This window comes from Triturus cristatus, chromosome 2_2, assembly GCF_964204655.1.
Source record: "Triturus cristatus chromosome 2_2, aTriCri1.1, whole genome shotgun sequence".
Classification (NCBI taxonomy): domain Eukaryota; kingdom Metazoa; phylum Chordata; class Amphibia; order Caudata; family Salamandridae; genus Triturus; species Triturus cristatus.
Window position 1 is genome coordinate 1,168,291,819 of NC_140582.1, and position 15,512 is coordinate 1,168,307,330.

At 38.1% G+C, this 15,512-nt stretch overlaps 1 protein-coding gene and 1 long non-coding RNA gene across 2 annotated transcripts in view; one reads left to right on the forward strand and one right to left on the reverse strand.

Moving 5' to 3' along the window:
- LOC146863310 (uncharacterized) overlaps positions 1 to 15,512 on the forward strand; it is a 272,972-nt gene that overhangs the window by 34,693 nt on the left and 222,767 nt on the right. Inside the window, exon 3 of the mRNA XM_085642725.1 lies at positions 11,597 to 11,737. Coding sequence (XP_085498851.1) covers positions 11,597 to 11,737 — 141 coding nt within the window. The remainder of the gene's footprint in view (positions 1 to 11,596; positions 11,738 to 15,512) is intronic.
- Positions 22 to 1,268, reverse strand: LOC146863311 (uncharacterized). Its single transcript, XR_014978237.1, has 3 exons — positions 1,202 to 1,268; positions 482 to 651; positions 22 to 118 (listed from the first exon to the last, which is right to left on the reverse strand). It is a non-coding gene; the product is annotated as an uncharacterized LOC146863311 (long non-coding RNA).

The window sequence follows — 15,512 nt, forward strand, 5'->3', positions numbered from 1 at the left end:
AGTCCATTAGTCGCTTCAAAATTTCGCTTGCATATTTCTTTAATGTTTCTTCTTTCAAAATCCAGATATGTGCACCAAACAGCCGACACGTGTTTCGTCCAGAAGGACTTTTTGAAGGCTGTAAACAATACATAAAAAAAACAATCACAAACAAAAAGCAGTCACCCACCCTATATTTCCTCATTATCATAGTAATAATCATTTGGGTACGCTATCAAGGCATTTACAATATTAAAACCCTTTACTTTTTAAGAAAATAAATAAATCATGTTTCATATTCAATACACTTCAACATATAACATACACCACTGAATTTGTCTTGTGACAGACAGAGTCATGCTTGCTCATCCTAGTAGGGTGACAACCAACACCAAAGAACTGAGTGTCTATAACACTATCAAAAAACCGAAACCAACACCAAGGACCAAAAGAACAAAGAAAAGAAAAAAGTAGAAGGTAATCCCTTATCAATTACTCTCACCTAACACAAGTAGATAAATCCATTGATAATGTCCAAAGCTCGTCAACCATAAATAAAGGGCAGTGTATGCCAGCCGGGTATTGTAAACTCCTTAAAGTATATAGGTCACAGAGCTCCCCGGATCATGTACCTTGCATATCTGTAAGCGCCTTCGTCAGGTCATGTTAAACCTATATGTGATAAACATAAATCATATTGACCTATATCCCAAAAACTAATATTCAATAAAAACAATTGTACTCTTACAATGACACACAGAATAAATAGTGTCTCCGTACTCTTATTTGCATTAATTTAATATGTAACCACAAATATTGGAAGAAAACGGAAACGAACGCGAACCGAAACATGAACCATGTGTTTAAAAAATCATTTTGCTGGCCGCAAATATCTCATGTAGTGCTCCAGACCAGCAATATCTTCTGTCTTCTCATTTTCTAAATATTAACAGAAATGAGAACTAATCCATATAGTTAAAACAGGCATTGATGCCCGATTAGCGTATTAATTTGAAAACAATGTGTGAGGTATTTACGAAGAGAAAAACAGTTAAATTAAATCAAAGGACGGCATCAACGTACAATTTTATAGTTGCGAGGCACGAACAGGTCAAACATCAAATAAAAATGGCCAATCACCGTCCTGCGGTAAAGTTTCATAGAAATTTGATCAAATATCACCATTGTTGGCCAACAGGTTGATTTAAAAATCCCAACATACCAGAAACGGAGTCCTCGTCTTGCCTCCGAACGAAGAGAAAGCATTTGGCTCTCTTCACTAGGTTCGCGTTATAAAACGTGAGCACACATATACGAAATAGAAAGTGGACTATGTCGGAAAATCCTCCGAAGCCTGGTACGCCATATTTGAATGGTATACACAAAGCTACATGCAACAAGAAAGCCACATACCACTGAAAATACAGTAGTATCTAACTATATTTGGAACACCACTCAAAAATGGCACCAAATGTGCAAACTACGGGAAGCAACAGTCGAAAACTGTTAGAAAGTACGTGAGAATCAACATCCTCAAAGTATGTAAGTTCGTTTGTATTCCAGGAACCATACGTTCAAATTGTCATCTTGAAAACAGGAAACAAAAACTCCTCCTGTTATATTCTTTTGACAGAAAGACAACAAAAAAGCCTGTGCAAAGCCAAGATATTCATAAAGTTCTGCCTGATAATCCTGATAAGGAAATGAGAAAAAAAAGAAGAAAAAAAAAGAGGATACACGTGTGAGAAAGACCCCTTAGCCATGAATAAAGGCAAATTATCACTTTATACATCCTTTAAGATATTATCCTCTCACTTGTCATATTTTGCAAACATAGGTAAAAACTTTGACGCAACATGTATAAACATGCAACATAACAGAAAGAAAAATGGGGGTTTGATAGTTACAAATACTGCCTTGCTGTATATTCATATAAAGGACACAATCAAACTTTATTGAGACAGTCTCCTGTCATCTAATATTGATGTATAACCCATTTTAATTCGATTGCTAATCTCACCAGGTTTATAGGAAAGTATGGAGTTCCCTATCCGTGTTGAGACCCTGGTCCACTGCCCTCAATTTAATTAACCATTTGCTTTCCAACTGTCTTAAAAGTAATGTGTTATTACCACCTCTTTTGGATATTTTGAGACTTTCAATTCCATGGAAAGTAATGTTTATTCTCCCTTCTCTCATATGATGTTCATTATAGTGTGCAGCCAATAGATATTCCAGGTTGTTGTTCCTTATGGCTCTAACGTGTTCTTGTATACGTTCTTTCAGGGGACGTATCGTGCTACCTATATATATCAGGCTGCAACAACATTCAATACAATATACCACATACTTTGAATTACACGTCATAAATTCATTGATTTTATATGTTTTGTGTGTATTGTACTTAAAGAGCGTTAGCTTATTTTTTGCTAGGTGACAGATACTACATTGTCCACATCTATGGAAGCCAATCGGCGGTGTCGGCATCCAAGTGTTTGTGAGTATTGGCTTTAAATAGCTATGGCATAGTGTTTGTTTGAGTGTTTTACCCCTGCTATGAATTATGTTTGGCCTTGTTGTAATAGCTTTTCTCACAATGGCATCCATTTTCAATATGTGCCAGTGTTTATTCATAATTCGAAATAAATCTGGAGTAGCTGCACTCAAGGGAACCACCAAAGCCGGTTTCTTTCCTCTCACTGCTCTATTAATTTTCTGTTTGTGTTGTGTGTCGCGTAGTAGGTCAGTCCGTTTCACCTTACTAATTTTCTCTCTTGCAGAAAACAAAATATGTGACGAGTAGCCTCTGTTTGTAAACCTCCTTTCAAGTTTTTCAAGTTCAGAGTTAACCCCTTCCATGCTCATGACGGAACGGTTCCGTCATGAGCATCGGTTGAGCTGTGCTCATGACGGAACCGTTCCGTCATGGCCCCGCCCGCGCTCGAACCCTTCAGCACCGCTGGGGAATCCGCGCAGCGCTGAAGGGGTTAAAGTCATGATCTGTGCTACAATTTCGTCTTATTCTGACCATTTCCCCATATGGGATTGAGGTAATCTGTTTTTGGGGATGTGCACTAGTGGCATGCAAGACCGAGTTGCATGCAGTTTTCTTACGGAATATCTTTGATCTTAAGCTTTGTCCTACCACAAATAATGTGGTGTCCAGATAATCAATGCTGTTATTATTTATTAGATAGGTAAAATGTATGTTGAAATCATTGTCATTCAAAATTCCAATGAAATCAATCAAATTTTCTTCCGTACCTGACCAGAAAAGAAGCACATCGTCTATATACCGGGTCCATAAAATTATGTTTTCAGTATAGACGGTTGGACAGTGTCTCCACACATGTACCCTTTCATATAGACCCATATAAAGGTTTGCAAAGGACTGCGAAAATTTTGCGCCCATTGCAACACCTCTGGTTTGTCTAAACCATCTGGCTTCATGCAGGAAAAAATTATTATCCAGGATTAGGGTCATCAAATCAATGAGCATGTCATTATGTTCATGTAAGTAAGCATCTCTTGTGTCTAGGAAATGTTGGACTGCTTCTAAACCCTTCTCTCTCGGGATACAAGTGTATAGAGAACTCACATCCAATGTAACAAGGAGATGACCCTCTGTCCACTCAAAATCTTCTATTCTACTAAGTAGATCCTTCGTATCTTTAAGCTATGAAGGAAGATTCTGTACCAAGGGTTGTAGAAAAACGTCAATGTATTCAGACAATTTTTCTGTCGGGGAACATTATTTGTGGTAGGACAAAGCTTAAGATCTAAGATATTCCGTAAGAAAACTGCATGCAACTCGGTCTTGCATGCCACTAGTGCACATCCCCAAAAACAGATTACCTCAATCCCATATGGGGAAATGGTCAGAATAAGACGAAATTGTAGCACAGATCATGACTTTAACTCTGAACTTGAAAAACTTGAAAGGAGGTTTACAAACAGAGGCTACTCGTCACATATTTTGTTTTCTGCAAGAGAGAAAATTAGTAAGGTGAAACGGACTGACCTACTACGCGACACACAACACAAACAGAAAATTAATAGAGCAGTGAGAGGAAAGAAACCGGCTTTGGTGGTTCCCTTTAGTGCAGCTACTCCAGATTTATTTCGAATTATGAATAAACACTGGCACATATTGAAAATGGATGCCATTGTGAGAAAAGCTATTACAACAAGGCCAAACATAATTTATAGCAGGGGTAAAACACTCAAACAAACACTATGCCATAGCTATTTAAAGCCAATACTCACTAACACTTGGATGCCGACACGGCCGACTGGCTTCCATAGATGTGGACAATGTAGTATCCGTCACCTAGCAAAAAATAAGCTAACGCTCTTTAAGTACAATACACACAAAACATATAAAATCAATGAATTTATGACGTGTAATTCAAAGTATGTGGTATATTGTATTGAATGTTGTTGCAGCCTGATGTATATAGGTAGCACGATACGTCCCCTGAAAGAACGTATACAAGAACACGTTAGAGCCATAAGGAACAACAACCTGGAATATCCATTGGCTGCACACTATAATGAACATCATATGAGAGAAGGGAGAATAATCATTACTTTCCATGGAATTGAAAGCCTCAAAATATCCAAAAGAGGTGGTAATAACACATTACTTTTAAGACCGTTTTAAAGCAAATGGTTAATTAAATTGAGGGCAGTGGACCAGGGTCTCAACACGGATAGGGAAATCCATACTTTTCTATAAACCTGTTGAGATAGCAATCGAATTAAAATGGGCGATATATCAATATCAGATGAAAGGAGACTGTCTCAATAAAGTTTGATTGTGTCCTTTAAATGAATATACAGCAAGGCAGTATTTGTAACTATCAACCCCCCATTTTTCTTTCTGTTATGTTGCATGTTTATACATGTTGCGTCAAAGTTTTTACCTATGTTTGCAAAATAAGACAAGTGAGAGGATAATATCTTAAAGGATGTATAAAGTGATAATTTGCCTTTATTCATGGCTAAGGGGTCTTTCTCACACGTGTATCCTCTTTTTTTTTTTCTCTTTTTTTTCCTCTTTTTTTTCTCATTTCCTTATCAGGATTATCAGGCAGAACTTTATGAATATCTTGGCTTTGCACAGGCTTTTTTGTTGTCTTTCTGTCAAAAGAATATAACAGGAGGAGTTTTTGTTTCCTGTTTTCAAGATGACAATTTGAACATATGGTTCCTGGAATACAAACGAACTTACATACGTTGAGGATGTTGATTCTCACGTACTTTCTAACAGTTTTCGACTGTTGCTTCCCGTAGTTTGCACATTTGGTGCCATTTTTGAGTGGTGTTCCAAATATGGTTAGATACTACTGTATTTTCAGTGGTATGTGGCTTTCTGGTTGCATTTAGCTTTGTTTATACCATTCAAATATGGCGTACCAGGCTTCGGAGGATTTTCCGACATAGTCCACTTTCTATTTCGTATATGTGTGCTCACGTTTTATAACGCGAACCTAGTGAAGAGAGCCAAATGCTTTCTCTTCGTTCGGAGGCAAGACGAGGACTCCGTTTCTGGTATGTTGGGATTTTTAAATCAACCTGTTGGCCAACAATGGTGATATTTGATCAAATTTCTATGAAACTTTACCGCAGGACGGTGATTTACCATTTTTATTTGATGTTTGACCTGTTCGTGCCTCGCAACTATAAAATTGTACGTTGATGCCGTCCTTTGATTTAATTTAACTGTTTTTCTCTTCGTAAATACCTCACACATTGTTTTCAAATTAATACGCTAATCGGGCATCAATGCCTGTTTTAACTATATGGATTAGTTCTCATTTCTGTTAATATTTAGAAAATGAGAAGACAGAAGATATTGCTGGTCTGGAGCACTACATGAGATATTTGGGGCCAGCAAAATGATTTTTTAAACACATGGTTCATGTTTCGGTTCGCGTTCGTTTCCGTTTTCTTCCAATATTCGTGGTTACATATTAAGTTAATGCAAATAGAGCACGTAGACACTATTTATTCTGTGTGTCATTCTAAGAGTACAATTGTTTTTATTGAATATTAGTTTTTGGGATATAGGTCAATATGATTTATGTTTATCACATATAGGTTTAACATGACCTGACGAAGGCGCTTACAGATATGCAAGGTACATGATCCGGGGAGCTCTGTGACCTATATACTTTAAGGAGTTTACAATACCCGGCTGGCATACACTGCCCTTTATTTATGGTTGACGAGCTTTGGACATTATCAATGGATTTATCTACTTGTGTTAGGTGAGAGTAATTGATAAGGGATTACCTTCTACTTCTTTCTTTTCTTTGTTCTTTTTGTCCTTGGTGTTGGTTTCGGTTTTTTGATAGTGTTATAGACACTCAGTTCTTTGGTGTTGGTTGTCACCCTACTAGGATGAGCAAGCATGACTCTGTCTGTCACAAGACAAATTCAGTGGTGTATGTTATATGTTGAAGTGTATTGAATATGAAACATGATTTATTTATTTTCTTAAAAAGTAAAGGGTTTTAATATTGTAAATGCCTTGATAGCGTACCCAAATGATTATTACTATGATAATGAGGAGATATAGGGTGGGTGACTGCTTTTTGTTTGTGATTGTTTTTTTATGTATTGCTTACAGCCTTGAAAAAGTCCTTCTGGACGAAACACGTGTCTGCTGTTTTGTGCACATATCTGGATTTTGAAAGAAGAAACATTAAAGAAATATGCAAGCGAAATTTTGAAGCGACTAATGAACTTTAATTCTGACACGTTCAAACAAATTGTGGATACCAGCTTCTCGGGTTTATTACAGTTTATGTGTGCCTCTGCAAATGTGTTATAAGTTTGTGGATTCCAGAGAGATTTTTGTCTCTTTTGGAGTTTTGGTTTATCCTCCAAAGGCAGAGGAGGATTACATGCTTTAGAGCACCTCTAATACTAATTCTATGGGAACTAACCTATTGGTCATATGACCTAGTGGATGTGCATTTAAATGGTCTGGCAAGCTTCTGCTTGGGTCTTTGTGTGAAAGTTCTTACATTTTGCCCCTGCCACAGTTGCCTTGTGTGGCAAAAAAAGCAATGGAAAAAGTAGTAGGTCACAAACAAAACACAAACAGGACCTGTTTGTGTATGGGGAGTACTACTCACTTGCACACACGGTGCAATGTAATATATTCAAACTTGTATTTTTCTTCACATAATTCTACGTAACATATAATTCAATGTAATTCAACATGTATATCAATTGTTCCATGCGAATATACACCAAACCTCTTCGTCATAAGTGACATAACAGAAACATATGAATCAGATAATAAACAATATATTCTTGTTTATTTTCTTTTCCTTCTTTCGTATTCTCATTTTCTCATATTCTTCATTATACAAACAGAGTTCTTGAAGTGTTTACATCTCCTAATGCATTTCGGTAGAATACCTTCATCAGGGAAATACTAAAAGTAATGCAAGATTGTCTTTTAACATAAATGATTCTGAGTGAGAACGTTTCAGTCATGTCTCACAATAATATCTCACAAAAATAAGAGTGTGGGATAAACCCTAAAAGGTCCCAACATCAATCTTGTGCTAGTATTGTTTATCGTGCTCACCGACCAGCAATCGCAAACTTGACACACTTAAAGTGCACCTCTATCACCCTGTGTCAAAATCGCTAGGTAATTTATAATCAAACATCTCAACCTAACTCCAAACCAGTGCCATTTAAAACTGCAGTCCATGCATCTAAAAACGCTCACCTGTGCCTGAGCTAAGACTGAAAACCAGCAAAAGTAGGCTGCCTAAAAAAACAAAATCCAAAAATTGTATGCCACATGAGTCGTCATGCATATAAACCATGCTCATCAAACGGCCACCCGAATGGGCTGCAACAGTGAAACCTACTTGTTGTCTTCAGCAGACAACCCTCTTCGGATATCAAACACCCGTATATCCTGATGAGCTCCGTATCGTACTGTAGATAACACTGTAAATAATAAAAGCGGTCATTTAATCTATGCCCCGTCGTCATATCAGAGTGTAACACAAGACTCTCCCAGTGGCTGCCCACACACGTACCTTGCCGATATTACTTGTGTCAGCATATAAGTTTCACCTTCCCGTGTCTGCTGCGCATTTGCATTCTACCGGGCACCGCGCTCCGTACTAGGGACTTCTAAGTCTGCGTATGACGTAGTTTGCCGAAATCAAAAATGGAGAGAGGACTATGCTACACCGTAGTCAAAAATAGACGAAAGACTTTGCACTGCACTCCCCTTATTTATCAATCGTGCACAGTATAGCGAAAGCACTCATATTGTGGTCATCTCCTAAAAAAAAACGGCAGTCATACAGAAATCCCTTAAAGAAAAGTCTCAACCTGTACATTATAGAACGTGCGTAATGCAAAATACTAATGATAAAGAATAATAATAAAAATACCCAGCTTTCCATATAGATCGATCTGCACAATATGTGGGTATAATGGTTCAAAAATAAAACCAATGGTGACCAAAAATGTAAAATTCCAACTGTGTAAAGAGTACCCCATGTACTTATAGTGCCTATGATACATGTGTCTACTCTGCGTGCTTTAGCCATCTCAACAGTGAGCCTGAGAAACAATGTGTATCAAAAGAATTCTAAATGTAAGGTCAGTTACAGTACACATCATGGTGCATTCATCATGAGCAATTCATCATAAAAAACACAACATTTCAATTTTATCATTCAGTCCACAAGGCATCAGCATTTTAAGGAAACCTATCCAAAATGTCTCTCTTTGTGATAAATGCCTGGTGGCGTCAACATGTTCTGATTCCAACACCCTCTCCAAAATAGTAAAGCGCAATTGTGGTATGGTGTGTTTAATTTCCCCCCAGTCTACAGCTAAGCAAGACTTGATATTGGCTGTTCAAATCATACTTTTGTGTTTGGTTATACGAACCTTAACTTTCCTCGTTGTGCGACCTACATATACCAGCCCGCATGGGCATTTTATGGCATATATTACCATACTCATATTGCAATCTACAGTATGTTTGAGTTTGATCCTTTTCCCTGAGTGCGGATGTGTAAACTGTCACCAACTAGAACATTCCCACAATGACCACAATTGTGGCATTTACGCATGCCCTGATTACCTTTGTCTAAGTGTGTAACATCCCCTTTCTTGAGAATTTCCTTAATATTTTTTGACCTGGAATATGCAAAAATAGGTCTTGCCATGAACACTTGTTTAAAATCTTGTTCCTGCTCAATAATCTCCCAGCGTTTTTGAATGCTCCGTTTAATTGCAGATGCTGCAGTGGAAAACTTTAGCACACAAACTTCCCTTTTTAATGGTGTCTTGACTGATTTTTTTTGTAGTTCAGTGCAATGTAACTTACAAGCCTTTTGTTTAGCTACATCTAGTACAGTACTCGGGTACCCTCTTTGTCTGTACTGGAGTGATAAGTCCTCACTATCTTTTATGCTCTGTGTTTCATCTGAACTTATTCTCCTAACTCTAATGAATTGTGAGTGGTAAGTGATTTTTCAAAGCGGGTGAATGAAAACTGTTGTAATGTAATGCATTGTTTCTGTCCGTCGGTTTTTTATACACCCTGGTTGCCAGATTCTCTCCTTTGCGTTCAATTAAGATGTCCAAATAATTGATTGCTGTTGTACTCATGGAGTGTGTAAATGTAATGTGGGGATGACAGTTGTTCAAAGATTCTAAAGCACTTAATAGTTGTTGTGAACCCCTCCATACAATCAAAATTTCCTCAATGTATCGTAGATACATTAAAAGGTGATCTGTCCATGTTATGTTGTGCAAGATATGTGTCTTCAAATCTGGCCATAAAAATGTTTGCATATGTGGGTGCCCCCGTAAAACCCACTGAGGTTCCAGTTTTTTTGAAGAAAAAATTGGCCTTTCCACATAAAATAACTGTGGTAGAGACAGAAATGCAAAAGTTCTAACAGAAAGATGTTTAATGTCTCTTCATACTCATGTCTTAACAGAATCCACAATAATATCTCACAAAAATGGGAGTGTGGGATAAACCCCAAAAGGTCCCAACATCAATCTTGTGCTAGTATGACACACCAAAGGTTGTAAATAGATAGGTTGAGATGTTTGATCACATATTACCTAGCGATTTTGACACAGGGTGATAGAGGTGCACTTTAGGTGTGTCAAGTTTGTGATTGCTTTTCGGTGAGCACGACAAACAATACTTGCACAAGATTGATGTTAGGACCTTTTGGGGTTTATCCCACACTCCTATTTTTGTGAGATATTATTGTGAGACATGACTGAAATGTTCTCACTCAGAATCATTTACGTTAAAATACAATCTTGCATTACTTTTAGTATTTCCCTGATGAAGGTATTCTACCGAAATGCATTGGGAGATGTAAACACTTCAAGAACTCCGTTTGTATAATGAAGAATATGAGAAAATGAGAATATGAAATAAAGAAAAGAAAATAAACAAGAATATATTGTTTATTATCTGATTCACATGTTTCTGTTATGTCACTTATGACGAAGAGGTTTGGTGTATATTCGCATGGAACAATTGATATACATTTTGAATTATATTGAATTATATGTTATGTAGAATTATGTGAAGAAAAATACAAGTTTGAATATATTACATTGCACCGTGCGGGCAAGTGAATAGTGCGCCCCATACACAAACAGGTCCTGTTTGTGTTTTGTTTGTGAATTATTGTTATACCTGACAGAGGCTAGTGAGGATAAGCGGGCAGCACCGTTGTTGAACCAGTAAAGGATTGATAAAATTGTTGAAATTGTGGGTGTGCAGGCTATCCACTGTGTTATAGTTATAAAACTAGCAGGTCCGCATTGGCATTTAAAAGTTGAGACCTATTGGCCCATACTTGTTTCTTTTTGTTCTTCATTTTAAATACATATATGCAATTAATTCACAATAATCTTTAACATAAGAATGTTTTTGGGTATTTTTGTTGTTGTTGAGTTTATTCAACTTTTTAGGTTTTCTCTATCCATTACCATGTGGAGAGCTCCAGCCCATTTGCGGTGTCCTAGATTTAATACTAAACATATTACTACATTTGTGGAAACTCCACAGTCAAGGTGGAGAACTCCGTACAGATAAGTATGGAGAGGTGGAGGCATAAACTTTGCAAGTAGGCTTGTGAATAGCATAGTATAATACTTTTTTTTAGTACTACAAAATGTACTACAAAATGCAGTTTGTGAATATCGCTCCAAGTGTCGAGGTACCCTCATGTTGAAAATACATGAGAGCTAGAATGTCGTTTTGTATTGGGAAGAAATATAAACAAACCAAAATGCATATTTCAGGTACTTCTCAATCTCCTGTTGCGTTCCTGCGCCTTTATTCACAATGTAAGGTGTGTTATTTCCTCAGCACGTGCTTGTCCAAGGGTGTCTTGATTTGTTTTTTGATTTGTTTTTTGTCTTTTTTTTTTGCTATGCTTTTAGAATATAGCACTGTTTAAACAATATATTGTTGATTTAATTAGGCTGGTTCTAGTTTGACGCCTACTAAAATTACAATTGTACATGTTTTTAAATGATAGACTTACAAAAACAGAACTCAGATAGCTTTCTTTCATTTCTACAGTTAGAGAAGAAAGCAAATCTTAAAAGGATCATTCATGTGTTTGGATTGCCGAAGAGCCGATACTCTGGTCCTGATGTACATCAAATTTGTGCCCAATTTGGCAAAGTTACCGACATGCTGATTTTGTACCGTGCAGATGAGGTAAGTGTTTTATTTTCAAGTTTTGTCTAGTTTTATGTAAAGCCATGAGGAAAAATTGGGTACATGACAGGTGTTCCCCATTTAACATTCAAGTAAACATCTGATTGTGTCATATGGCATGCTTTGCTCTCTTCTGCCGTCTACTGTTGCGTTTATAATATTGAAAAAATATTTTTTCATAAGGTTGCTTTTGAATAAGCTGAACGAAACCTGCATTACACAAAGACACAGACACCACCTTATATTTGTTATTTCCGCCAGGACTTGTTTTCTGAATGTTCAGTTGGAAAATGTGCAACAAAAGATTTTTCTAGAGATAAAAGACGATTGAAGACAACACTGGAGACAGAGCCAGCAACCAAAGTGATCCTGGAACGACGCAGAATGCTTGGAAGAATCTTGGTGTCGTTCTTTCTTTGAAAATTCAGGGCTGGGTTGTATATGGATGTCTCGCTTGTTGGTGGAAAACTAACATTTTACATTCTGTTCCATTGCAATGCAACGGTCCCTTAAACATGCTGCACTCATCGTAAAATCCCTGCCTACAATAGGATCAATTCAAGGGTAATTGTTGTGTGTAGATGGCGTTTCACTGCAAAGAAACCATTCTGTGCCGAAAGGCATGTTATGGACCAGCAGGACTCTGAGACCCTGTTTCAAGAGAAGATGGGAGCAACAGGGGGCCTTCTGCCATAATGATGTGGATGCACTGGAGAGCACATCCCCACTTTCTCAAAGGCTCCCACATTGGAGAGCAGTATTCTCCAAAGAAATCTACAACCCACGGCAAAGACTGCCTAAGAAAGCCTGGAATCTACTAAATACTGTGGGGATCAGTCTTGAGAGTATCAACCTCACAAAGTATTTGAGGAGATTGAGCGCAAGCAGGGTTTTGACTTCAAGAGGCAGGTTTTCATTAAAGTCCTACAGAAGCATGCATCGAGGACCAAGGACTCCCTCTCCTGACATGAGGACAAGCGTGCTGATGCATCAAATAGAGTCTAGGGGGAGCGTCCTTCCTTCCACCTTGAAGACGGAGTAGAGTTAGTCTTAGACATCGAAATGAGAACAACATCCTAAACAACTTATTATTCATAGTAGTGTATCATCGGAAAGCAGTGATATCAGACAAAAAATCATACATTTTGACATGAACACGGACTATATAGAAGCCAAATCACCGGACGGACCTCCTCAATCTAACATGTTAAGGCACATTTTGCAGGACCTAATCTTTTTGGAATTGGCATCTTGCCACTACAGAAGAAAACTATAACAGTGTGTGACCTAGCACATGACTTTTGTCTCAACATAGACACACACACTCTGATTCAGATCTCACATGCCAGGAAGATGATGCATTCCCCAAATACATGGATTCTGCTGAGGCTTCCCTATACAATGAGATGTCCTCTTAGTATGTGGTCATCCAAAGAGCAGACTTTCATTGTGGCATGACGGTGCAGGGGGAGGAAAAGCTGAACAATTACCATAAAGTGGGAGAGAAAAGTTAAAAGCTGATCCACTGAACCCAATATTCATTATACAACTCATTCCTCCTAGCCGAATTGCCATGCATGTGGCGCAGAAGAGTACATTTATGCAGGAAATTTGTAAAGTTCAAGATATGCAATAACCTCTGTATTGGTGTCTTTTATTGTTTTCATCTCACTCTCTCTAGCTTGGATGATCATTTTAATTTTGAAAAAGTAGGTAACTCCCTTCTAGAAGGGCCCCTCTTGTAACAGATTATAGATGTGGAGTAGACCCATTTCCTTTCTGGTCCTAAAGAAGCACCACAGATCATTTTCAGAGCACATAGGCGCGAAACATGTTGACCCGATTTTACCTTACCTTCAGATATTGAGCTACTCTGGTACATCATACACCCATAGTAACCAACTCTTAGTTTTATTTCTTTCCGGGGAGTCTTTATATTAAAGAGTGATTTGATATCCCTTTGACGGTTTTAATTCACCTTTGTTTCAAAATCACTGCCACCCTATTGATTGGACACCCTCGCACTCATCAGCCGGCATTAACAGCAAAAAGATCTCTGCCAAAGTGACCCTTTGGTGGACCTGTAGGACATTGCAGCGCCGGCCCAACGAGGAGCACCCACTCGATGGTGAAACATGACATCCCTAGGGGTGAGTGAGGGCAACAAGAGACAATTCTTTGGATAGCTCTTGGTGTACTGTCCATAACCTAGTCTTTTTAGGTCTCGCCTAGCTATTGCGTTTACGCAATCGCAATGCGAGACTCTAGTAAGAGGGGCATTTCAAAGTGCTCCCAAAAGTGGATTGCATGGCGAGCACACGCACAATCACGTGCATCGTGCCGCCATGCAATCCGTTTGTGGAAGCGCTTCAGCCCACTGGCGCGTGCACGTGTAGCCACAGCCTCGGCATCATACTTCAAAGGGTCCGCTCCCCCACCTGGAATGCGCTCCCCAGGCTACAGCATGCCGAGAGATTGTTTCCTCATGGTGCCTCTCACAACTGTCCCTCCCCCACCACAGGGATTTTTCATGGTTTCTTTGCGACCCCTTGCTCCTACTTGCATCTTCTGGTCTTTTGGAACTTTTCTGTGTTGTCCGGACGGCTTTCCCATGTGCACCGTTTTGCCTCCCTTCAATAACCCGAACAACAGTGTCCCTGTGTGTCCACATAACTCCCGACTCTACTCGCACCGTATGCCACAATATCTAGTTTGGAATGTATAGTTTCCGCTGTCAGTATGTGTTGCATCGATAGGGCACGTTTGCTGCACTTTGGCCTCCCTACGGTCAGTTAACCCTTGTAATATTGTCGCCATGCCCCTGCATAGAACGCTGCTTACACCCGTTGTCTTTTTCAGTATTGCTGTTTTGGGATCTAATATTTGCAATTTGAAATTTTATTGCATTTCGGTTTTCATTTTGAAACTCCTTTCTTGTGTCTGGTGTTTTTTGAGCATCTTCAAAAGAACACAACATACTTTTTGTTGCGTGTTACGTTAATTACTCTAACGTAGATTCATTTTGTGTAATTTATTAAACTCAATGTTTTTAAATGATTACACTTAGTAAGAGAATTATTGTTGGAGATGCCTACCTAAATGACATTATCCATTTAAATGTATGCTCTTCCTGCCAGTAAGTTTAAGGCACGGTCGACTCAAATGCCACGATGAAGAGCATTATGAACACTTCTCATACGTGCTAGTACATTGTAATGCCTTAGATTTGTTTAACGACGTGGTCGATGATAGAGATATATATATATATATATATATATATATATCGCTAATGGGTATGAGTTATATGGATTGCATATTAGCTTGCACTGTTAAATTCTGTGTCTGTTGTTATCAAACACGATCTGGACGTAGCTTTATAGGAGTTAACTTAACATCTAGCATGTTATTTTTTGTTACAGTGTTGGGATATTCTATGACTTGTTTTGCTATTTTTTTAACGACCATTATTTGCGTCCTCCCCAAATCCCATATATTTAAAAAAAAAATAGTATTTATTTCATAATTTAAGTTTTTCTACGTAAGCTTGTTATTTGTATCCAGTTTGAAGGCTGCCGTTTTCTTCTGGAAAGTGAGAGTGTATAAATATAAACAATACAGTTGTGAGGTCACCAGTTCACAGAAAATATTTGTTTTATGTAAACACTCGTATTACATTTTAATTATTTGGTGTTGGGGAAAAAACAAGCATTTGCAATGCAACAAGGTCTCGCATTTACGCACGCTTGAGCACTTGGCATTGTAAATTACAATACCT